We start from the raw sequence: 22,934 nt of genomic DNA, 5'->3' as shown, positions 1-22,934 counted from the left end.
TGGGATTACAGGCATGCACCACCATACCCGGCTAATTTTTGTGTTTTTTGTAGAGATGGGGTTTTACTATGTTGGCCAGGCTGGTCTCGATTTCCTGACCTCATAACCCACCTGCCTGAGCCTCCCCTTTTTGGCCCTTCTCTTTGGCACGGTGTACTTAGGGAGGGCCCCCGCAGATTCCCAGGGAACAGAAAAACAGGGACAGATGGGAGGAGTCAAGGCTGAGCCCAAGGATGATGTCTTGTGTCCACCAGGGAATCAGGCCTACAGGGGAAGGCTGAGATATGGGTGCAGAATGCAACGACAGTGACAGAACTCAGCGCTGCAAGAGCAAGGTGGCACTCTCTTGCCTGAAGGTGCTCCGAGGCTGTTTATTTTGAAAAACCATTCGTCACCCCCCCATCCCTCAGTGCCTACTGCGCTCTGCTGTACCCTCTCCCTCCTTCCCAGAAATCCTAACTCAGACAGTTCCAGGCTACGCAGTTTGTTTACTTAAATATATATATTCATTATAAGTGCAACACAGCAACTTACGGAAAATGCAGAAACTACAGAAAGATGTGGGGAAGAGAAAGAAATCACCATCATTTGGAGAGGAGGGCAGAGGTATTTAGAGGACACTCCTGTGAATGTTACTTATTCTGAGTCACGCATGAGGCCCCTCCACTGCCACCCTGGTGTCGGGGTACTGAGGGAGAGATCTGAGTTAGGAGGCAGAGGCATGAGTTGGTGGGAGGGGAGGGACAGTGCCACTCACCCTGACTTTAGCAAGTATATTTTCTTGTGGTCTTTGCTCTGTGTTTCTTTGATCATTCTGTATACAGTGCTTTTAGAAGCATAGTTAACCCAGTGTCGTTCACACGTCCTAGAAGAAGTACGTTTTGAAGCAGGGCTGTGACAGGCAGTACTGGACAATGGGTGGTTTATAATTAATCATTCCCTATTCTAAAAAATAGTGACTCCGTTTTAAAGGTTCGGAAAACCGTGACTTAAGTTCCTTGGCAGAGGAAGTGGCCATTATGTTGCTCCCTGCAGCTCTGCTTTTGTGGAAGAGGGAAAAAAAGAAAAAAGTATTTTCATTTGGTATTTCTCTGAGCTGCTCAGATGCTCTGGCCATTGTTAGTGCGTGCAGGAGCAGAACAGCCCCCTGTGATTGTTCAGGCCGGCCGCTAAACACAGCAAGAGCTTCCCGCTGAACTGGGGTAGAGGAAGTAACCAGAAAGACATATTTCTTGGTTCTGGCAAAGGCAGAAGCAGAAAAGAGAGCTCCTTCTGCCTCCAGCCGTCTCTTTTCCTGCCTCAGCGGGCTCCTCTGCCCCCCAGTGAGGGGCCTGCCTGTCACACAACACGAGAGGGCACTGCTCAGACCCCTTCACCTGTGAACCGTGCTCCTGGGAGTTTTTGGTGCCAAGACCCTGTCCCTGTGGGCAACCCTTACATGCCCTATATTCAACAAACATGCATTAAGCACCTACTGAGTTATCTGATGAGCGGCGGCCAGGAGCTTACAGCGTTGTCGCCATGGTCAGGGAAGGGACCTTTATAGAGTTGCGGACTGTGATGTGTGAAAAGTGCCGGTGATCCGAGGAGATGCATGTGGTCCTTGACCCCTGCCTTAGACTTCCATGCACGCTGCACTGTGTCTGTTGTGTGCTGGTACTCCGATACTGCCCTGAGAATTCTGATTCCTGCTTATCAGCCGAGGAAGGCATATTGCAAGCATTGCACTGGGAGTGGGCCTCTTTGGGCACTGTTTCCATCTCTGTTCCTACAAGTTTGTCATTTGTGCAGGAACTTGAGGTCTGTGTTAGGTTTTTATCTTCACAGCTGCTTTATCAAGTGGAAAATGGAACGGTGGAAATATTGATGCAATGATTAGGAGTGTCGACGAGTCTTTCATACGTAACCGCATTCAGGCACTGATGGACTTGCAGATGTGGACTGGATGCGGTGAACTGCCGCCTCCATTAGGGGCGCATTGGAGTTAAACGCACTGGACCGTGTGTTCAGTTGTGAAGGAAAGGGGCACATGTCACACACATGCCAACACCAGCAGTTTCATTCTTAGGGAAGTTCTCGGGCAAGTGCACTGGGTCGTGAGGAAGTTGATAGTGGCTCTCTCTGATATGGCAAAACACTGAGAATGACCCTAAACCTCCCTCAATGAGAGAATGGTAGGGTCACACGATGGAATATTACGTAGCAGTGAAAATGAATGAACTACATCTACATGTCTGAATCATAGAGACATACAAATGAGGCTGGACCAGGTGGTCATGCCTATACTCGCAATGTTTTGGAGGCCCAGGTGGAGGATAGCTTGAGGCCAGAAGTTTGAGACCAGCTTGGGCAATATAGTGAAACCCCATCTCTCAAAAAAAAAGAAAGAAAGAAAGAAAGAAAGAAAGAAAGAAAGAAAGAAAAATAGCCAGGTATGGTGGCATGTACCAGTAGTCTCAGCTACTTGAGTAAGCTGAGAGGAAGCTTCAGAGACAATGACTGTGGTAGTTTTTAGGTTGCTGGGGTCTCCTGGGTATTTTATGCTTCATAAATTAACTTTCATATATGTAGCTTTTATGTACATTACATATATGAATTTGCATGTATTCAATATTATGTAATGCATTAAAAAACAATGTTTGCAATGCTAAAAATACATTGTTGAATATTCTATGTGAAAGCTACGCTGTTAGTTGGGGCCTTTCATAACCCTTTCAAGTCCTCTGGGCAAGAGCAGTCCTCCCTTATTGCCCTCCGTGAACTTCACCTTCTAGAGACTCAGTTTTTTTTTTTTTTTTTTTTGAGACGGAGTCTCGCTCTGTTGCCTAGGCTAGAGTGCAGTGGCACGATCTTGACTTGCTGTAAGCTCCACCTTCCAGGTTCAAGTGATTCTCCTGCCTCAGCCTCCTGAATAGCTGGAATTACAGGCATGTGTCACCACGCCTGGCTAATTTTTTGTATTTTTAGTAGAGACGGGGTTTCACCATGTTGACCAGGCTAGTCTCGAACTCCCAAACTCAGGTGATCCACCTGCCTTGGGCTCCCAAAGTGCTGGGAATACAGGTGTGAGCCACAGCGCCCAGCTGGGACTCAGATTTTGCTGATGACCAGGAGAGTACTGTGTGCCGTGTCCCGGTCCTGCAGCAGCAAATTCGTCTCCCATCTCTCAGGGCAGGGTCTCTGGATGCCTGATTGTGTGTGTGTGTATTCCTCGCTGGGGCCTGGCTGCTGCAGCCTCCTCGAATGTTCATCAAACATAGGACTTGCCCGCCATGGGGGAAGGTAAGGCCATAGGGGTCTCAGGAACTTCGCCAAACTCGCCTGGCTGCACGGTGACAACCAGCCAGCTTTCTTACCCGAGCTCCGGGGCTCTGGTGGTGATGAGAGAAAACCTTAGAAAACCTTAGATGCTGGCCTTGTATTCGTCCCTTTTCTGCCAGCCTCGGGGCAGAGGGTACCAGGGAGGAGGACTCTGGCTCCAGGTGTTAAAGTGAGAGGGAAGGGCATCTGTATAGCTAGGCAGGGCCCAATGCCAGGCAGAGCTGTCTCTGCCCCTTTGATGCTTATGTCCCTGTCCCTGAACTGTGGCCAGTAGCCAGTGTGGACTCCAACCTCCCCCAGCTTTGGGGGTGTTATCTGCCTGGGAGTCACTGATCCTTACTCCCTCCTCTGACAGCCACCTTGGATGGGGTGAAAGGAAGGACAGTTTGCCAAACATGAGATTAAAATGCCTCATAAGTGGCCGGACATGATGGCTCACGTACTTTGGGAGGTTGAGGCAGGCGGATCACAAGGTCAGGAGTTTGAGACCAGCCTGGCCAATATGATGAAACCCTGTCTCTACTAAAAATACAAAAATTAGTCAGGCATGGTGGTGCATGCTTGTAGTCTCAGCTATTCCAGAGGCTGAGGCAGAACCGCTTAAACCCGGGAGATGGAGTTTGTAGTGAACTGAGATCATGCCATTGCACTCTAGCCTGAATGACAGAGCGAGACTTCGTATCAAAAAAAAAAAAGTGGCTCATGACTGTAATCCCAGCACTTTGGAAGGCTGAGGTGGGCAGATCACAAGGTCGGGGAGTTCAAGACCAGCCTGGCCAGCATGGTGAAACCCTGTCTCTACTAAAAATACAAAAATTAGCCAGGTGTGGTGGCACACACCTGTAATCCCAGCTACTTGGGAGGCTGAGGCAGGAGAATCGCTTGAACCTGGGAGGCAGAAGTTGCAGTGAGCCAAGACCATGCCATTGCACTCCAACTCGGGAGACAAAGTAAGACTCTGTCCCAAAACAAAACAAAACAAAACAGAAAACCAAAAAACAAACCAAAAAAATGCCTCATAAGCAAGAAGGGCTTTGCAGGCCAGGCAGAGAGCCCTGTGCTGCTTCTGAGTCCCAGGGGCGTGGGCGAGGAGGTGAGGTCAGGAGCTCAGTGGCTGTTGGTCCTCTCTGAGATCTTTGGCCAGATTTATTGCTACTGCTTGCTGATGAATGGTTATGCACTGGGTTTGAAGGACCAGGTGTGCTTACATGAAAACTGGCTGTGTTCCCTGGCCTCTTGTTTCCTTAGCCGATTGGACTAATTTGACTGATTGGTTAATAAATGAGTCCAAGGTGGTTGGGCTAATTTTTATCTTAGATTCCATGAATCTATAACTTCTACCAAAAATAGTTTACTTGTTCCTTTAATCTTTAATCTCCTTTTTCTTGAGTAGTAGAATACACCCAATTTTTTTTTCAAGGAGTAAAGAATGCATTTTTTGGGTTTTGGTTTGTTTCTTTTAGAGAGTGCATTTTTTTTAACCTTTCCGGTTTGGTCCCTGGAGTAAACACAGCATTGCTCTAGGTGGTTTCGTTGGTAATGTAGGGTTCTGGAGGGAGCATGGAACAGGGAATCAGAAGCCCTGGTTCCCACCCCAGCTGTGCATCTGGGCCAGCCTCCTGATTCTTCTGGGCCTCTGTTACCACTTGTACAATGAGCATTCTGCCATGAAGACCCTGCATTCGGACACCCCCTGTGCTCTTGTGCACTTGGGTGCCTGGCATTCATCCCTACAGGCGTGCATTCATTCACACATTCACCAGGTGCTCAGCAGGCCCCTGCCACGGGCGAGGCAATGTCCTGGGCACTGGAGTATCATGGAGAACAAAGCAGGGTGCCTATTTCTGTGGTGCTTGGAGTCTTGAGGGGACGAGAGCCACGGGATTGGTAATTACATGGCAGCGTGTGGGTGACGTAGTGCTGACTGAGGGCCTCGTGCAGCTGGGGGAGTGGAAGCGATGTTTAGACCTGGACTAGGAGGGGGTCGTGGGGATGAAGTGGGGAAGAACGAGTGTGAGGAGGAGAGTGCGGGGAGCTGAGGGGAGGGCTCCACACCTTCTAAGGAGTGGGGAACGAGGAGGCCTCCAAGGACAGCAGGGCTGTGCCGGCCACACTGAGGAGCGTGGACTTCATCCCGTGGGCAGTGGCAGGCCCTTGAGGGGTTTTCTAATCCAGGGAGCGGGGTGGCTGGATCGTTGCTTCAGAATGCTCTCCCAGGCAGCTGAATGGTGGGGACCAGGTGGGGGGTGCCACTAGGATACTGCTGCCCCAATCCAGGCAGAGGTGAAGGTGGCCCGGACCCCTTCATGATTAGCACTGAGGCCTCTCGTGGCTTCCTCAGGTCAGAAGGAAGCCGCTTCTTCAGTGGCTGTGGGCTTACCGAGTGTCTCCTCCCTCCCCAGAGGTGGCGAGAGGCGTGCTGACCAGCCAGCCGGGAGACAGCGTGACCCTGACCTGCCCCGGGGGAGAGCTGGAAGACAATGCCACTGTGGACTGGGTGCTCGGGCAGCCGGCTGCAGGTGCCCACCCGGGCAGATGGGCTGGCGTGGGAAGGAGGCTGCTGCTGAGGTCCGTGCAGCTCCAGGACTCTGGAAACTATTCCTGCTACCGGGCCGGCCGCCCAGCTGGGACTGTGCACTTGCTGGTGGAGGGTGAGTTGCGCCTCAGAGCTCCCGGAGACAGTTCCCGTAAGAAATGAGGCCCTGTGCATTCCAGAGACAGTCCCTGTCTGAACCTTCAAACTCCTGCCATTTCCTTGGCGCAAGAATTTTGGGGAAGGCCCACCAATGTCTGCCAGCTCGATGCCGGCCAAGGCTGCGGCTGGGTGGGGTGTCTAACTGATGGGGAACATTGGCTTTGGGAGTTAGGACTTCTGGTGAACTGAATAGCCTGGGGCCCTGGGTTTGAATCCTGCCCCTTCACACACAGCTTCACTTCTCCATCCCTCAGTTTCATCTTTGCAAAATAAGGTTAATTTTTTTTTTTTTTTTTTGAGACGGAGGCTCACTCTGTTGCCCAGGCTGGAGTGCAGTAGCACAAACTTGGCTCACCGCAACCTCCGTCTCCTGGGTTCAAGCACTTCTCTGCCTCCGCCTCCTGCGTAGCTGGGATTACAGGCGCCTGCCACCATGCCCGGCTCATTTTTGTATTTTTAGTAGAGATGGGGTTTCACTATCTTGGCCAGGCTGGTCTTGAACTCCTGACCTTGTGATTCACCTGCCTCAGCCTCCCAAAATGCTGGGATTACAGTCGTGAGCCACTGAGACCGACCCTATATGGTTAATTTTATTACCTTACCTTAGAGTTGCTGCAAAGGAATTATATGTGACTTTGCATATGTGTGTGTCTGTGTGTGTGTATCACACATGTGGTGCTAAAAAGTCTGCATAACACACCCTAAGCTCTCAAATTAGCGGTTCTTATTTTTTTTAGAATTAGCAAGCTCTTAGCTCCCTCACACCTACACAAAGACTTCCTAGAACCCGTGTCCTGTGTGCCGAGCCCTACGCCAAGATACTTTCTTCCTGTATCTCTTGTAATCCTTCAGCAGCCCTGCCGGGGAAAGCAGGTTTATCATCATTGCTGGCATCATTTCATTGTCATCAGTTTATTTTACACTGGAGGAAACTCAAGAGTGGCTAGGACTTGCCCGAGGCCACACAGCCAGGTCTGTGTGACTCCAAAGCCCCTCCTTTTTTTTTTTTTTTTTTTAAATCATCCTCTCTCCTCTTTAGGCAAATTGGCCCTGGGGTGCTTCCCTTCCCCTGTCCTGGATTCGTGTCCCAGCCTGACACAAGGACTTGGGTGTCCTTTAATTCCCCAGTGGCGATTCCATTTGCATGTGGCTGACTGTGGCCGTGGCGTCTGGTCCTGACTGGCTCCTGGGGCTGGGGCTGAGAGACTGAGCCACACGCTCCCCTCCCAAGGGAGGCTGCCCTGCCTTCGAGGTCAGGTGTGCCCCAGGATCCCTGCCCGCCTGCTCACGCCTGTGATGCTCTCCTTTCAGTCCCTCCCGAGGAGCCCCAGCTCTCCTGCTTCCGGAAGAGCCCCCTCAGCAACGTTGTTTGTGAGTGGGGTCCTCGGAGCACCCCGTCCCCGACCACCAAGGCTGTGCTGTTGGTGAGGAAGTTGTAAGTATCTCTGGCTGAGCTGCGAGCTTATCTGCTGCCTCCTTCCCGAGGTCCCCAGAGAGGGGCTGGTTCAGATGATTCCAAAACGTTATCATTAGGGAGTAATTCCTTCAGGCTGAGGAAGAGGAGGTGAGAGGGAACTGAGATTTACATCTGGCTGCCCCCCTGAACTGGGCACTGTGCTTGGAACCTTGTCCTATTCACTTGACCTTGGCTATCACGACAGCTATGGGAAGTGGGGATTCTTTTCTCACTTACCAGATGGAGAGACTGAGGCCCAGAGACTGATTAACTGGGTTTGGGTCACTTAGCTAGTAAGTGGCTCTGCTGGGAATTCAATCTCAGTCTGTCTGATTTCATTCAAAGTCCAAAGGTTATGGGCGTTGCTCTAAAAACATGCAGATGTTCCTGGGAAGGACAGCCAGCCCCGTTATCAGTGTCTGAGCCTGTGGGCACTTCAGGCTATTTCCATGATAAAGGCATGAGAGAAAGTGGTGATGGGCAGGGGAGAGGGAGCTGGGGGCCCTGGGGCGAGAAGTCACACCCGCATGGGGGTCCCTGCACCATCACTGGAAGATGGCGTCATGTGGGAAGACCTGGGATGGGATCAGGCATGGATGTAGAGGAGGTGGAAGATGCTGAAAACAAATCTACCTCTGTAGTTTTGCGGGTCTCCATCCCAGAGCCACGGTCTCCCTAGGCCAGAGGTTTATAGTTGAGTTTGAGCTGTCAGTCATCAGAATACCGTGGCAAGGAGGACACGTTCCAAGACCCTTCGTGGATGCCTGAAAATGCAAATGGTGCTGAACCCTGTATATACTATGTTTTTCTATAGATATGTCTTCTGATAGCTTAATTTATAAGTTAGGTGCAGTAAGAGGTTAACAATAATAACATAGAACGCTAACAACATACTGTAATAAAAGTTATGTGAATGTGGTCTCTCTCTTTCTGAAAATGTCTTATTACTCTACTCACCCTTCTTGTGATGATGTAAGGTCATGAAATGCCTGCATGACGAGATGAAGTGAGGTGAAAGACGCGTAGGCATTGTGACTCGGTGGTAGGCTACTAGTGACTTTCTGACTATGTGTCAGAAGGAGGATCATCGGTTTTGGGTCGCTCTGGATAACCGAGCCGTGATGCTGGTGGTGGATGTCAGGTTGAGCGACGGGTAGCATGCACAGTAGAGGAATGCCGAACAAAGCGATGATTCACGTCCTGGGTGGGACGGACGAAATTTCATCACACTTCTCAGAACAGTGGGCAGCTTAAAACTTCTGACGGGCTAATTTCCGGAATTTTCCATGTCATATTTTTGGACCGCAGTTGACCACAGGTAACTGAAATCTTAGAAAGCAAGACCTCAGATAAGGCAGGACTACTGGATCAGAAAGCCAGAGCAGTGACTTCAATGGGGCGGTTCGGCTCCTGCTTGGGTCTGTTTCCACCGAGTTGCTGGACAGCCTGGCGGTTACAGCTTTGTTCTGTCTTCTATGCTGAAAAGTGCGGATTACACATCTGCAAATGATGCAGCTGCCATTACCCCTGTAGCTCATGCTGCCAGCCAAGATCGCTCCACAGACCAGTGAAGGATACGCCTTGGTTTGTACCTCAAAGGCTTGTACCATAGACAAGATTAGGCAGGATAGAGATGGTGGCTGGCAGCTTCCCAGGCCAGCCCATGGAAAGCTCTGTCATTTCTGCCACTTCAACCAGAATACTTTTTTTTTTTTTTTTTTTTTTTTTTTTTTGAGAGGGAGTCTTGCTCTGTCACCCAGGCTGGAGTGCAGTGGTGCCATCTCAGCTCACTGCAATCTCTGCCTCCGGGGCTTAAGCGATTCTCCTGCCTCAGCCTCCTGAGTAGCTGGGACTACAGTTGTGCACCACCACACCCGGCTAATCTTTGTATTCTCAGTAATGATGGTATTCTTAGTAATGATGGAGTTTCACCGTGTTGGCCAGGTTGGTCTCAAACTCCTGACCTTAGGTTACCAGGCTGCCTTGGCCTCCAAAAGTGCTGGGATTACAGGTATGAGCCACCGACTGGAATACTTTCTATGTTGACAGCGGGAGTGGGAGAGGGTGCAGTGTTGCAGCACTGGCAGGAGCAGCCTCGGGCCTTTGCTTCCATCTGCTCTGAAGAGTCAGCATGGTCACTGGAGTAAGGAAAGAGCAGGGGAAGTGGCTGTAAGAGCCTCAGGGGCCCCAGCACCCACTCAGGTGCCACCCAGACCTCCGGACGCTGCAGGGCCTGGAAGAGATAGGCCCTTGGAAAGGGATCACTGGGAGCTCCGCTTTTTCTCTGGTGTGTCTGCTTTCCTACGCTTGCCCAACTGCAGTACTGCTCACCCCTTCTTCCACAGGTGTGGGTGAGCTCAGCCTCCGCCTTGGACCAGGCGCTGGGGCAGTGGGAGAGGTGCGGGCCAATAAGACTGTGAGTCCCGCCCTCTCACCTCACCTGGGCACGTGCGTAGAGCAGTCGCTGACCCTGCCTTCCTAGTGTGGCTTAATGGAAGTTTGGGTGGTGTTGGGGGAAGGAGGAAAAGGACTTTAATTAAGCCTGGGAAGGTTGAGTTTGTCCCATGTGCTGGACTCAGTGGGAGCCCAGGGTTCAAACCTGAGTCAGAGGTGGGAGACTCGTCACCCCAGCCACAGAGTGAGTGGCTGACGTGGCCTCACATGCCCACACGTGTCATAAGAGAGTGAAGCCTCAGGTTTCCAGGACAGGTAGGATGGTGGCTGACTCACCTTGAATGTCTTCAGTCACCCAGCATTCTTTTCTGGACTCACCTGCCAGAACCCCTCTAGCACTTTTTGTGTCTCTGGAGTGGCATTTCTGTTGGGTGTCTAGTCATCTGAGGACAGATTTTTTTTTTTTTTTTTTTTTTTTTTTTTGAGACGGAGTCTTGCTCTGTTACCCAGGCTGGAGTGCAGTGGTGCGATCTCGGCTCATGGCAACCTCCGTCTCCTGGGTTCAAGCAACTCTCCTGCCTCAGCCTCCTGAGTAGCTGGAATTACAGGTGTGTGCCACCATACCTGGCTAATTTTTTGTATTTTTAATAGAAATGGGGTTTCACCATGTTGGTCAAGCTGGTCTCAAACTCCTGACCTTGTGATCCACCCGCCTCGGCCTCCCGAAGAGCTGGGATTACAGGCGTGAGACACTGCGTATGGCTGACAGATCTTTTTGGCTAGTGCCTTGAAGCCAGGGTGGGGCCTCTCTTGATTCACTTCTACATCCCCTAAAGTGCCTGGCGGGAAACCAGAGCTGGCCAGCCGTCTTGACGCCTGAGTGACTGGCTGAGCCCTCCAGCCTAGCCCCTCTCACCTCTTGTACCAGGCACCACATGTTTATATATATTTATAAATCCAGCTAGTTTCTTCATCTCTGGATTTTACATTTATTTCTCAGTCTTAACAGAACCGACCGGGCACATGGGCTCACGCCTGTAATCCCACCACTTCAGGAGGTGGAGGAGGTGGAGGGGGGAGGATCACCTGAGGCAAGGGTTCAAGACCAGCCTGGCCAACATGGTAAAACCCCGTCTCTACTAAAAATACAAACATTAAGGCCCGTCATGGTGGCTCACACCTGTAATCCCAGCACTTTGGGAGGCCAAGGCAGGCTGATCACCTGAGATCAGGAGATCGAGACCGGCCTGGGCAACATGGTGAAACCCCATCTCTACTAAAAATACAAAAATAAGTTGGGCATGCTTGGGAGGCCAAGGAGGGAGAATCACTTGAACCCAGGAGGTGAAGTTTGCAGTAAGCCGAAGCCGAGATTGCGCCATTGCACTCCAGCCTGTGCGACAGAGGGAGACTCTATCTCAAAAAAAAAAAAAAAAAAAAAAAAATGCTGGACACAGTGGCTCACGCCTGTAATCCAGTACTTTGGGAGGCTGAGGTGGGCAGATCATGAAGTCAAGAGATCGAGACCATCCTGGCCAACATGGTGAAACCCTGTCTCTACTAAAAATACAAAAATTAGCCAGGTGTAGTGGTGCGCATCTATAGTCCCAGCTACTCAGGAGGCTGAGGCAGGAGAATCGCTTGAACCCAGGAGGCAGAGGTTACAGTGAGCCGAGATCGCACCACTACACTCCAGCCTGAGTGACAGAGCGAGACTCCGTCTCAAAAACAAGCAAACAAACAAACAAAACTCTGGTGCTGGGATTCCACTTCCCCTTTCTCTCCCCTCTTGAGTCTGTGCAGAAACTGACAGACGAGCCCTGCCCTTGTTTTGTGTCTAACAGTGATAACGGTCCGGCCAAAGACTTCCAGGAGCCGTGCGGTTATTCCCAGGAGTCCCAGAAGTTCTCCTGCCAGTTGGCCGTCCCGGAGGGAGACAGCTCTTTCTATATAGTGTCCCTGTGCGTCGCCAATAGTGTCGGGAGCAAGTTCAGCAAAGTTCAAACCTTTCAGGGCTGTGGAATCTGTACGTAAGCTCCTCCCCGCTCCGGCACTTTTCTTCTCTTTTAGTGTAATCCTCCTTATTGACTTCTCGGAGGGGCAGGGAAGAGGTGGTGGAGGGGTTCGGTGGGTTGGTGCATTTTGGGCGTTGCTTGCCGGGAAGTGTGGCAGGGGTGAAGCAGGCCCTTGTGGTGCTGTGCATGGGGAGTGAACGGGGCTGGGTGGGGCCCGCCTGCTGGGATCTCAGCCTGCCTGGGCTTCCCCGCACTGTATTTGCTGCTGCATAAAATCCATGCTCCCTTTTCCCACAGTGCAGCCCGATCCTCCTGCCAACATCACAGTCACTGCTGTGGCCAGAAACCCCCGCTGGCTTAGTGTCACCTGGCAAGACCCCCACTCCTGGAACTCATCTTTCTACAGACTGCGGTTTGAGCTCAGATATCGGGCTGAACGATCAAAGACATTCACAACGTGGATGGTAAATTTATGTTTTACTTCTGGTCGGAAAGGTGCTCCCAGATGCTTGAGTGTAGTAGAAAGGGTACTAGAGGCTGGGTGCAGTGGCTCAGGCCTGTAATCCTGACACTTTGGGAGGCTGAGGTGGGCGCATCATGCAAGGTCAGGAATTCAAGACCAGCGTGGCCAACTTGGTGAAACCACACCTCTACTAAAAACACAAAAATGAGCCAGGCATGGTAGGACTTGCTGTAATCCCAGCTACTCGGGGGCTGAGACAGGAGAATCACTTGAACCCAGGAGGTGGAGGTTGTTGTGGGTAGAGATTGCACACTGCACTCCAGCCTGGGTGACACAGTGAGACTCCATCAGAAAGAAAAAAGAAAGAAAGAGAGAGAGAGAGAGAGAGAGAGAAAGAGAGAGAAAGAAAGAAAAAGAAAACCATAGGCTCTAGGTCCTGCTTCACAATTGGCTACCTTTGTGGCCTTGGATAAATGTTTTAAGCTTTCTGAGCCTTGGTGGTCTCATTTATTAAATGAGAAGGATAATGCCAGGCCAATCTCCTCTTCCCAGGCCTGTCTGTGAGGAGAGCAATGTAGGAAGGGATTTGGGTTATAGACACATCAAAGGTTGTGGCTTGTCCAATTCTATAGTGCATGAGTGGGGCAGGGACTTTGCGATTCAGCTTCCACGGGCCCTGAGGGCAACCCCCTCTCTATCGGAGGCTTCGGGGAGGTGGGAGCCTCTGGAGGCCTCTGCCAGCCAAAGCACAGGGCTGACCAAGGCACCAACCCGCTAGGGAGCTGCCTGCCTAGCACGACCCTAGGCCCCTCCCCAGAGTCACTGTGCCCCCCCCCTCAGGTCAGGGACCTCCAACATCACTGTGTCATCCACGACGCCTGGAGCGGCCTGAGGCACGTGGTGCAGCTTCGCGCCCAGGAGGAGTTCGGGCAAGGCAAGTGGAGCGAGTGGAGCCCAGAGGCCACGGGCACACCTTGGACAGGTACGGCAGTGGGCACTGAGGAAGGAAGGGATGTTTCAACTCTCACTGCGTCAGGTATCCATTGCTATGTGACAAGTGGCCTCAAAATGAGTGGCTTAGGCCAGGCACAGTGGCTCACACCTATAATCCCAGCACTTTGGGAGGCTGAGGCGGGTGGATCACCTGAGGTCAGGAGTTCGAGACCAGCCTGGCCAACATGGCGAAACCCTATCTCTAGTAAAAATACAAAAATTAGCTGGGTGTGGTGGCAGGTGCCTGTAATCCCAGCTACTCGGGAGGCTGAGGCAGGAGAATTGCTTGAATCCAGGAGGTGGAGGTTGCGGTGAGGCGAGATTGCGTCATTGTACTCCAGCCTGGGTAACAAGAGCGAAACTCTGTCTCAAAAAAAAAAAAAAAAAAAAAGCAAAAAACTAGTGGCTTAAAACAACAACGATTTATCTTCTTGAGATTCAAAAAATACAGTTAGTTAGGCAGCTCTTCTGCTGGTCTTGCCTGAATCAGGAATGCAGCTGCCATCAGATCGGGATGGTCCGAGGTGGCCTCGATGACACGTCTGACGATGGTGCTGGCTGGTGGCCAGGGCCCTTGGTTCTCCCTGTGCCTTCTCATCCTCAGCTGCCAGCCCAGACTCAGGGCAGGCGAGTGGGGATCCTGCCACAGCTGGAGGGACGAGCCGCAGAGAAGTTAGCTGTATTGAATCTAGGGTAGTTACTCACGCTTTTTATTTTTTTTCAAATGTTAAAGGTAATGATAATTGCCATTTGGGGATTGTTGAAATTAGCATGTTTGTTGTAGAACATGAAAAATTCCAGAAAAACGTGAAAATAATAATTGTCACCAGTATTTTTGTTACCTAGAGAAAACAGTGAGATCATGTAGTATGCTGCTTTCTTTTTTCTAGATACGTGCGTGTGTGTTTATATGTATAAATGCAATATTCCCCATGTTGTCAATTACTTTTGGAAAGTTATTATTAACTGCATGATTAATGATTAATATATTTTAAAACCCTGTGGAATTTTTAAAAAACTTAACTTTTTTTTTTTTTTTTGAAACGGACTCTCACTTTGTCGCCAGGCTGGAGTGCAGTGGCACGATCTTCGTTCACTACAACCTCCGCCTTCCAGGCTCAAGTGATTCTCCTGACTCAGCCTCCCGAGTAGCTGGGACGACAGGCTCACGCCACCATACCTGGCTAAGTTTTGGCTGACCACTTTCTGGGTTGTGGTCAGGGAGATTTCTGCATTCTAGGTCTAAATCCTAACCTTCCATAGCAGGGTATTGATAGATAATGTCTCAAATTGTTTTATCAGGAAAAAAAGAAAGCCGTGTAAGCTTGATTAGAGTTAAGGAGGGCACCAGCAGAAGAACTAGAAACAGAGTCAAGCAGCTTCCTTAGAAAGCAGGAGTAGAAATGGAAGGTGTGGGACAAGGGACCACTGCTCAGTGTTATAAGCTGTTTATTACTTCTTTGCCATGTGCATGTATTAATTTGATAAAAGATTTTAGAAGTTTAGCCAGGTATGGTGGCTCACACCAGCAATCCCAGCACTTTGGGAGGCCAAGGTGGGTGGATGGCTGGAGGTCAGGGAGTTCTAGACAAGCCTGGGCAACATGGCGAAACCCCGTCTCTACAAAAAATTTTTAAAAATTAGCCAGCCTAGGTAACAAGAGCGAAACTCCATCTCAAAAAAAAAAAAAAAAAAAAAAAAATTAGCTGGGCGTGGTGGCCCGTGCCTGTGGTTCCAGCTACTTAGGAGGCTGCAGCGGGAGGATTGCTTGAGCCCAGGAGGCAGGGGTTGCAGTGAGCTGTGATTGCACCACTGTACTCCAGCCTGGGCGACGAGGAGAAACCCTGTCTCAAAAAAACAAACAAGCAAACAAACAAAAATGTTGGCCGGGTGCAGTGGCTCACGCCTGTAATCCCAGCACTTTGGGAGGCCGAGGCAAGCGGATATGAGGTCAAGAGATTGAGACCATCCTAGCCAACATGGTGAAACCCCAGCTCTCCTAAAAACACAAAAATTAGCCGGGCATGGTAGTGTGAGCCTATAGTCCTAGTTTCTCAGGAGGCTGAGTTAGGAGAATCACTTGAATGCTTCCAGAGACGGAGAGCTTACTACCCCTTGTAGCAATCTGTTTTATTGTTCCCAGTGTTTTTGTTGTAGAATGGCTTCCTGGCTTATGTTGGGGTCACATGTTTCTAGCTCTGTGGCATAGTTGAACCAAATGAATCATTCTTAAATACTTGGCAGTTAGAACAAAAAAAGATTAAGATACCCATTTATTTGACTAAGTATGGATAAAAAGGAAAAGCTAGAAATGCCATCAGTCCCATCCCTACCCCTGCCACTTTCTCCTAGCCCTGGCCCCAGGGAGAGAAGCGTTTTACCTACGGGCTGCACATTCTTCCCGCAGATTGGATGGTGGGGGGTGATGGCTCTTCCTCCTGGCTGGCTTTGTACTGCGGGGTCCTTGTCCCTTGCCTTTCCCGTGCTGGGGAGAACCAGAGGAGTAGGCTGGGGGCTAGGATGTAATGCTAGCTGGGTGCAATAATACCAAGTGCAGGCTTCCGTCTTTGTTGGCACTTTCCCTGTTCATCAAGAACAGGAGCCAGGGTCAGGCTCGGTGGTTCATGCCTATAATCCCAGCACTTTGGGAGGCCGAGGTGGATGGATCACGAGGTCAAGAGATCGAGACCATCCTGGTCAACATGGTGAAACCCCGTCTCTACTGAAAATACAAAAATTAGGCTGGGCATGGTGGCACACGCCTGTAGTCCCAGCTACTCGAGAGGCTGAGGCAGGAGAATTGTTTGAACCCAGGAGACGGAGGTTGCGGTGAGCTGAGATCACACCATTGCACTCCAGCCTAGGTAACAAGAGCGAAACTCCGTCTCAAAAAAAAGAAAAAGGGCCGGGCACAGTGGCTCAAGCCTATAATCCCAGCACTTTGGGAGGCCGAGGCAGGTGGATCACAAGGTCAAGAGATCGAGACCATCCTGATCAACATGGTGAAACTCCGTCTCTACTAAAAATACAAAAAATTAGCTGGGCATGGTGGCGTGTGTCTGTAATCCCAGCTACTCAGGAGGCTGAGGCAGGAGAATTGCCTGAACCCAGGAGGCGGAGGTTGTGGTGAGCCGAGATCACGCCATTGCACTCCAGCCTGGGTAACAAGAGCGAAACTCCGTCTAAAAAAAAAAAAAAAAAAAAAAAAGAAAGAACAGGAGCCAGCTTTCTATTGGCCCCTCTCCTCAAAAGCTTATTTCCTGCTCAGACCTGGATGAAGAGTGGGTCCTAACTACTATATCTTACTCAGGAGACCATTTTAATACAACGGTACATCCTTCAGCGGGGATCGTGCTGACCTGTCCGTGGTTTTCTTTTATTTGTGTAGACTTTGAGCCAAACATGCTCATTATCTGAATGCTAAGCATCAGTGTGGCTTTGCAGGCCTTTTTAAGGGGGAAAATCAGCTCTAACATCATGCAGAGGAAGAGGAATTCCAGATATAGGCTGACCCCTGTTTTACCTTTTATTCCAACCACTTAGTTTAGATAGTCACAAGCAGCTTTTTTTTTTTGAGACAGAGTTTCGCTCTTGTTACCCAGGCTGGAGTGCAATGGCGCGATCTCGGCTCACCGCAACCTCCGCCTCCTGGGTTCAGGCAATTCTCCTGCCTCAGCCTCCTGAGTAGCTGGGATTACAGGCACGCGCCACCATGCCCAGCTAATTTTTGTATTTTTAGTAGAGACGGGGTTTCACCATGTTGACCAGGATGGTCTCGATCTCTTGACCTCGTGATCCACCCGCCTCGGCCTCCCAAAGTGCTGGGATTACAGGCTTCAGCCACCGCGCCCGGCCACAGCAGCTTTAAGCAGTCTCGTTTTGTTAAAGTTACTTCTTCTAAAAAATTTTAAATTGTAAAATATCCATGATATAAAACTTACCATTTATATTATTATTATTATTTGAGATGGAGTCTCACTCTGTTGCCCAGGCTGGAGTGCAGTGTTGCGATCTTGGCTCACTGCAACTTCTCCCTCCCGGGTTCAAGCAATTCTCCTGTCTCAGCCTCCAGAGTAGCTGGGACTACAGGCGTCTGCCACCATGCTGGCTAATTTTTGTATTTTTAGTGGAGACAGGGTTTCACCATATTGGTCAGGCTGGTCTTCAACTCCTGACCTCAGGTGATCCAGTCACCTTGGCCTCCCAAATTGCTGGGATTATAAGCATGTGCCATCGTGCCTGGCCCATGTATATTTTTATTATTATTATTTATTTATTTTTCTTTCTCTTTTTTTTAAATCTGGGGTTGGGGGTGGAGAGGGAGAGAGAGACAGAGAGAGAGAGAGAGAGAGAGAGACCAAGACCGAGACCGAGACCCCATTTATATTATTTTTAAGTGCACAACTCTGTGGCATTAAGTATCATTGTGCAACCATCACCACTTTACATCTCCAGAACTTCTTTTATCTTTTAAAATTGAAACACAGAATCTGTTAAATAGTAACTCCCATTCACCCACTCCTTCCCCTCACCATGGCGACCACCATTCTACTTTCTTTCCCTGTGAGTTTGACTACTCTAGGTCCGTCTTTCCTTCCTTCCTTCCTTCCTCCCTCCCTCCTTTCTCTCTCTCTCTCTCTCTCTCTCTCTCTCTCTCTCTCTCTCCCCCTCTTTTTGAGACAGAGTCTCACTCTGTCACCCAACCAGGCTGGAGTACAGTGTCACGATCTCAGCTCACTGCAACCTCTGCCTGCCGGGTTCAAACGATTCTCCTGCCTCAGCCTTCCAAGCAGCTGGGATTACAGGTGTCCGCCACCACGTCTGGCTAATTTTTGTATTTTTAGTAGAGATGGGTTTTCACCATGTTGGCCAGGCTGGTCCTGAACTCCTGACCTGGTGATCCACCCACCTCGGCCTCTCAAAGTGCTGGGATTACAGGTGTGGGCCATCGCGCCCAGCCTCTATTTTTAGATTTTCATGGCAATGCCATGCTGTTTTCCTCAGTGGCTGCACCGTTTTACACTTACATCAGGGTGTATTAGGGTTCCGATTTCTCACATGCTTGCCAACACTTGTTTCTGTTTTGTTACAATAGCCCTCCTTATGGATGTGAAGTGTTATCTCATTGTGGTTTTGATTTGCATTTCCTAATAATTAATGTCTTTTTTTGTTTGTTTTTTGAAACAGAGCCTCTCTCTCTGTCGCCCAGTCTGGACTGCAGTGGGACAATCTTGGCTCCCTGCAACCTCCACCTCCCATCTTCAAGTGATTCTCATGCCTGAATAGTTGGGGTTGGCATGTGCCAGCACACCCAGCTAATTTTTGTATTTTTAGTAGAGATGGAGTTTCACCATGTTGGTCAGGCTGCTCTTGAACTGCTGACCTCGAGTGATCCACTTGCCTTGGCCTCCCAAAATGCTGGGATTACAGGTGTGAGCCACTGCGCCCAGCCTGAGCATTTTTTTCATGTGTTTCTTGGCCATTCATGTATCTTTGGAGAATTATCTATTCAAATAGAAAGTTCTTTCTTATGTGAACCTAACTCTGGCCTCACTGGCCCTTGCTCTGTCCTTGGGGATAACCGATGACAGATTTCCTAGTCCGCTCTCTCTGAATTCTTTTGGAGTTCCCAGACCTGCCTCTGCTTGGGTTCCTCTTCCCAGGTTGTTACATGGGATGGTCTGTGAGTTTCTCACCTGCCTGGCCACCTTCCCCTGAATCTGGTCTCATTTATGGATGTCCCTCTTGAAGTTGCTGACACCTCCCTCTATTGGAAGATGGTGCGATGGGGGCTGTCGGGCCGGCACTGGGTACGATCTCCACTTTCCAGGTGATGTGCTTCTGTGGGAGCTCAGACAAAACAGTCGGTTTCTTCTCACATAAGCGGTGGAAGACTTTGAGCTCTCCACCGTATACATGTGTGGTTTGAGGCAGGGGAACTCTTCAAAACCAGCGGTGAATATATCCATGAAAGAAACCTGTTTCCCTCTCTGCTGAGGGCAGAGCAAGAGGAACTTAGATAATTCTGATGTAAGAGGGGGATTCAGGTTGGAAATTGGTGGGCAGTTCTGAAAAATAAGAGGAAGGTTAGAACACTGGGTGAGGTGTGTGTTACCGTCCTCGGTTATGTGGCTGTGAGGGACGCGCCGGTGTACTAGACACTGTGTCACCGTATGGCGTGAGCTTACCCACCCCAAGGGCCTTCAGCTCTCATGGCCCAGACAGGCAGGATGCTCCTTGCTCCCAGCCTAGGTGGGGGAGTGGTGGCCTCTGGGAGACACAGAGGTCCTGGGAAGCACCTGGGAATCAGGTTGTACGACACCGGTAAAGTTAGTTCCGCTTTCAGAGCCTCAGTCTTGCCATCTGTAAAGTAGGGATGATAGCACCTATCTTGTGCCTTTCAGAGAGTTTTTGTGAGTCCGATGGAAAGATATTCTTTAGAAATGTTAAAGCATAGTGCACATGTAAGGGGTCAGCAATTAGGAGGGCAGTGCTGGTTCTCGGGAGGAGAAGAGTGGGACCAGGGACATCCCAGAATCACTATCCTGGATGCCATCCTGAACTCACTGCGTTGGAATCTGGTGGGTGGGTTGAGAAGGCTCTCCTGGTGGTTTTAGTATGTGCTGAGGGGGCTGGAGGAGGGCATGAGTCCCACCATACTATATCTAATATGTAATAGATGGTGCTCACAGCTCCATAGGGCCATAAGCAGACTGTTCTCTTGGGGAGGTTTAGACATAGCAGGAAAAGCTTCATGGAGGAGATGACAATTGAATAATGTCTTGAAGGGTGTGTAGGAGGGTCCCAGATAGAAGATGGGGATTGTAGGCAGAGAGAACAGCAGCTGCCAAGGCATGGAGCTGTGAGCAACGGGAGGTGACAGGGAGCTGCTTGGTGAGGCTGACACAGCTGTGTGGGTGGGTGGTCTGAGTGGGGCAGGCGGAGGCCAGCCTTGGTGGGCCCCTGTAGGAGTGGAGGTGGAAGGCCGTAGAGGGGGCTCTGGAGCCTGGACTTCAGCAGGTGAAGCCCCCTTGAGGCTGGGGCCTGGCCCCCGCACAGACTGTAGCCCCAGGATAGCCTTTTGTATGAAGCAGGGGGCCCCAGAGTCACTCTGTCTTAGTCCTGCTTTGGCCAGCACAGCCAGGTCACGTCTGTCAGCACCCGAAGCAGCGGCTCATGGAAATTGTGCAGGGCAGGAAAGGCAGACGGTACCTGTGGACAGGACGCATGGTCGGCGGCTTCCTCCCAAGCGCGAGTTCTGAATGTATCCTCTCGTGATGGGAGTTCTCCCTGTCATATCAACATTGAGTCTGGAGAAACCACAAAATCATTTTCTTTCTTTCTTTTCTTTCTTTCTTTTTTTTTTTTAGAGGCGGGGTCTCACTCTGTTGCCCAAGCCGGAGTGCAGCGGTGTAATCATAGCTCACTCCAGCCTTGGACTCCTGGGCTCAAATGATTCTCCTGCCTCAGCCTCTGAGTAGCTAGGACTATAGGCATGCATCACCATGCCTGGCTAATTTTTTAAAAAACATTTTATGGAATGAGGTCACCTATGTTGCACAGGCCTTGAGTGATCCTCCTGCCTCGGCCTCCCGAAGCTCTGGGATTTATAGGCATGAGCCACTGTGCCAGGCTGGAGCCCCTTTTCAAAGACGGTGTGGACAAAGTACCTGGGAAGAGCCCATGAATTATTCCTTGCTCCTCACAAATAATCCTTTAACTCCCTCTCTTATTCCCTAAGAGTGGGAATCACAGCTGTTGGAGGAGGTGCTGCCAAAGATTTGTATTTGCACATGAAGCCAGGGCTGGCGGTGGCCCCTCCAGCAATATATTATCTTCTCAAACTCTTTGGCTGTGCATTCTGGAGGAATTTGTTTTGTTCCTCTCTGCAGCACTCCCAAGTGGGACATTCTAGGGTTAAAGAGCCTTGGTCACACATTTCTGGAGAGATTTTTGCCCTGTTCACTTCTCTGTGTGGCATCCCGAATTCCCTCTCTGCCCTGTTTTCTGCAGCATTCTAGAACATTCCACTGGGGACCCTGCCCACTTCCGCTGCGTCATCTGCCACTTTGTGCAGAGTACTGGCCCTGGAGGCAGCCGGCATTGGGTCTAGTTGCTGCCCTTGCCATTGTCTAGCATGACCTTGGGGAAGTACCTCACTGAGACTCAGTTTACTTATTTGTCAAGTGGGAATAATAATACCTGCCTCAGAAAACCCAAACCCAGCCTCGCTGGGTTGTGAGGCTTCAGTGAGGTGAGAGGCAATTAGCACAGAGCCTGGCACATGACAAGGGTGCAGTCAATGCCAGCGTGACTGCCTTTCACCAGTGTCTCCTGCCAAGCCTGCTTCTTGAGCTCTGGATTCACATCTGCAGCTCAGCCCTGACTTCTGGCCAGAGCCTCCCTCCCGTGCCAGGTGCTCAGCATGACCCAAACCAAACATACCACGTCCCTCACAGACCTCCCTGCCCAACATGTCAAGGGGACGCCCCACCCACCCAGCTCCCCAGCCAGGAGGCTGCACATTGAGCCTGCGCCAGATGCCTGTGCCTTGGTTTGGGCTCTCACCGCTCGCTGCATCTCAGTAGCATCTGGCAGTCAGCCGTCCTGGTGCACTCCACTTTTCATGTCCCTCTCCATGAGCCTCCTCCCGCGTCCTGCCTTTCCCCGCCGTCTGACGTTCCTGTGCACAACTGGGTGATTCCTAAATGCTGGGGTTTCACGGGTCTGTAAAGTTTTGAAAACAATTCTGGGGACCAGTTAAGGTTACCAGCTTTTTTTTTTTTTTTTTTTTTTTTTTTGCCATGGAGTCTCATTCTGTCTCCCAGGCTGGAGTGCAGCAGCGCCATCTCGGCTCACTGTACCCTCTGCCTCCTGGGTTCAAGCGATTCTCCTGCCTCAGCCTCCCGAGTAGCTGGGATTACAGGCACGCGCCACCACACCCAGCTAATTTTGTATTTTTAGTAGAGATGGGGTTTCTCCATGTTGGCCAGGCTGGTCTCGAACTCCCAACCTCAGGTGATCCACCCACCTCAGCCTCCCAAAGTGCTGGGATTACAGGCATGAGCACCCAGCCAGTTGCCAGCTTTCAATTTTGGTAAGGAAGGACAGAAAATTAAACAAGTAAGTGAAAAATAGCTACTAGCATTTATTATCACCATAATTTCACGAAAGAAAGGATGCTTGGCCAGGCGTGGTAGCTCAGGCCTCTCATCCCAGCACTTTGGGAGGCTGAGGGGGAAGGATTGCCTGAGCCCAGGAGATAGATACCAGCTGGGCACCATAAGGAGACCCTGTCTCTACTAAAAAAAAGTTTTAAAAAAATTAGTCGGGCATAGCAGTGCACACCTGTAGTTCTAGCTAATCGGGAAGCTGAGGCAGGAGGATCGCCTGAGCCCAGCAGTTGCAGGCTACAGTGAACTATGATTGCACCACTGCTCTCCAGCCTGATCAACAGAGCAAGATCCTGTCTTAACAACAAAAAGACTGCTTTAACTGCCCGCCACGGCCACCCCACAAATGAGGAAGGGTGAAACCTCAGAATGAGGGGCACTTTTGGCACCCAGACACTGTGTAGGTGGACACACAGCCTTCTGT

General features: G+C 50.4%; 1 protein-coding gene across 2 annotated transcripts in view; it reads left to right on the top strand.

Annotated features, from left to right (window-relative positions):
* Positions 1-22,934, top strand: part of IL6R (interleukin 6 receptor) — a 58,420-nt gene that overhangs the window by 15,277 nt on the left and 20,209 nt on the right. For both annotated transcript variants that reach the window (XM_039460259.2, XM_074390067.1), the window contains exons 2-6: positions 5,724-5,972; positions 7,328-7,451; positions 11,711-11,892; positions 12,179-12,345; positions 13,185-13,326. In XM_039460259.2, the coding sequence (XP_039316193.2) occupies positions 5,724-5,972; positions 7,328-7,451; positions 11,711-11,892; positions 12,179-12,345; positions 13,185-13,326 (864 nt within the window). The remainder of the gene's footprint in view (positions 1-5,723; positions 5,973-7,327; positions 7,452-11,710; positions 11,893-12,178; positions 12,346-13,184; positions 13,327-22,934) is intronic.

Source organism: Saimiri boliviensis, chromosome 19 (genome assembly GCF_048565385.1).
Source record: "Saimiri boliviensis isolate mSaiBol1 chromosome 19, mSaiBol1.pri, whole genome shotgun sequence".
Classification (NCBI taxonomy): Eukaryota; Metazoa; Chordata; class Mammalia; order Primates; family Cebidae; genus Saimiri; species Saimiri boliviensis.
Note: the sequence above shows the minus strand (reverse complement) of the source record. Positions and strands in the feature narration are given on the sequence as shown.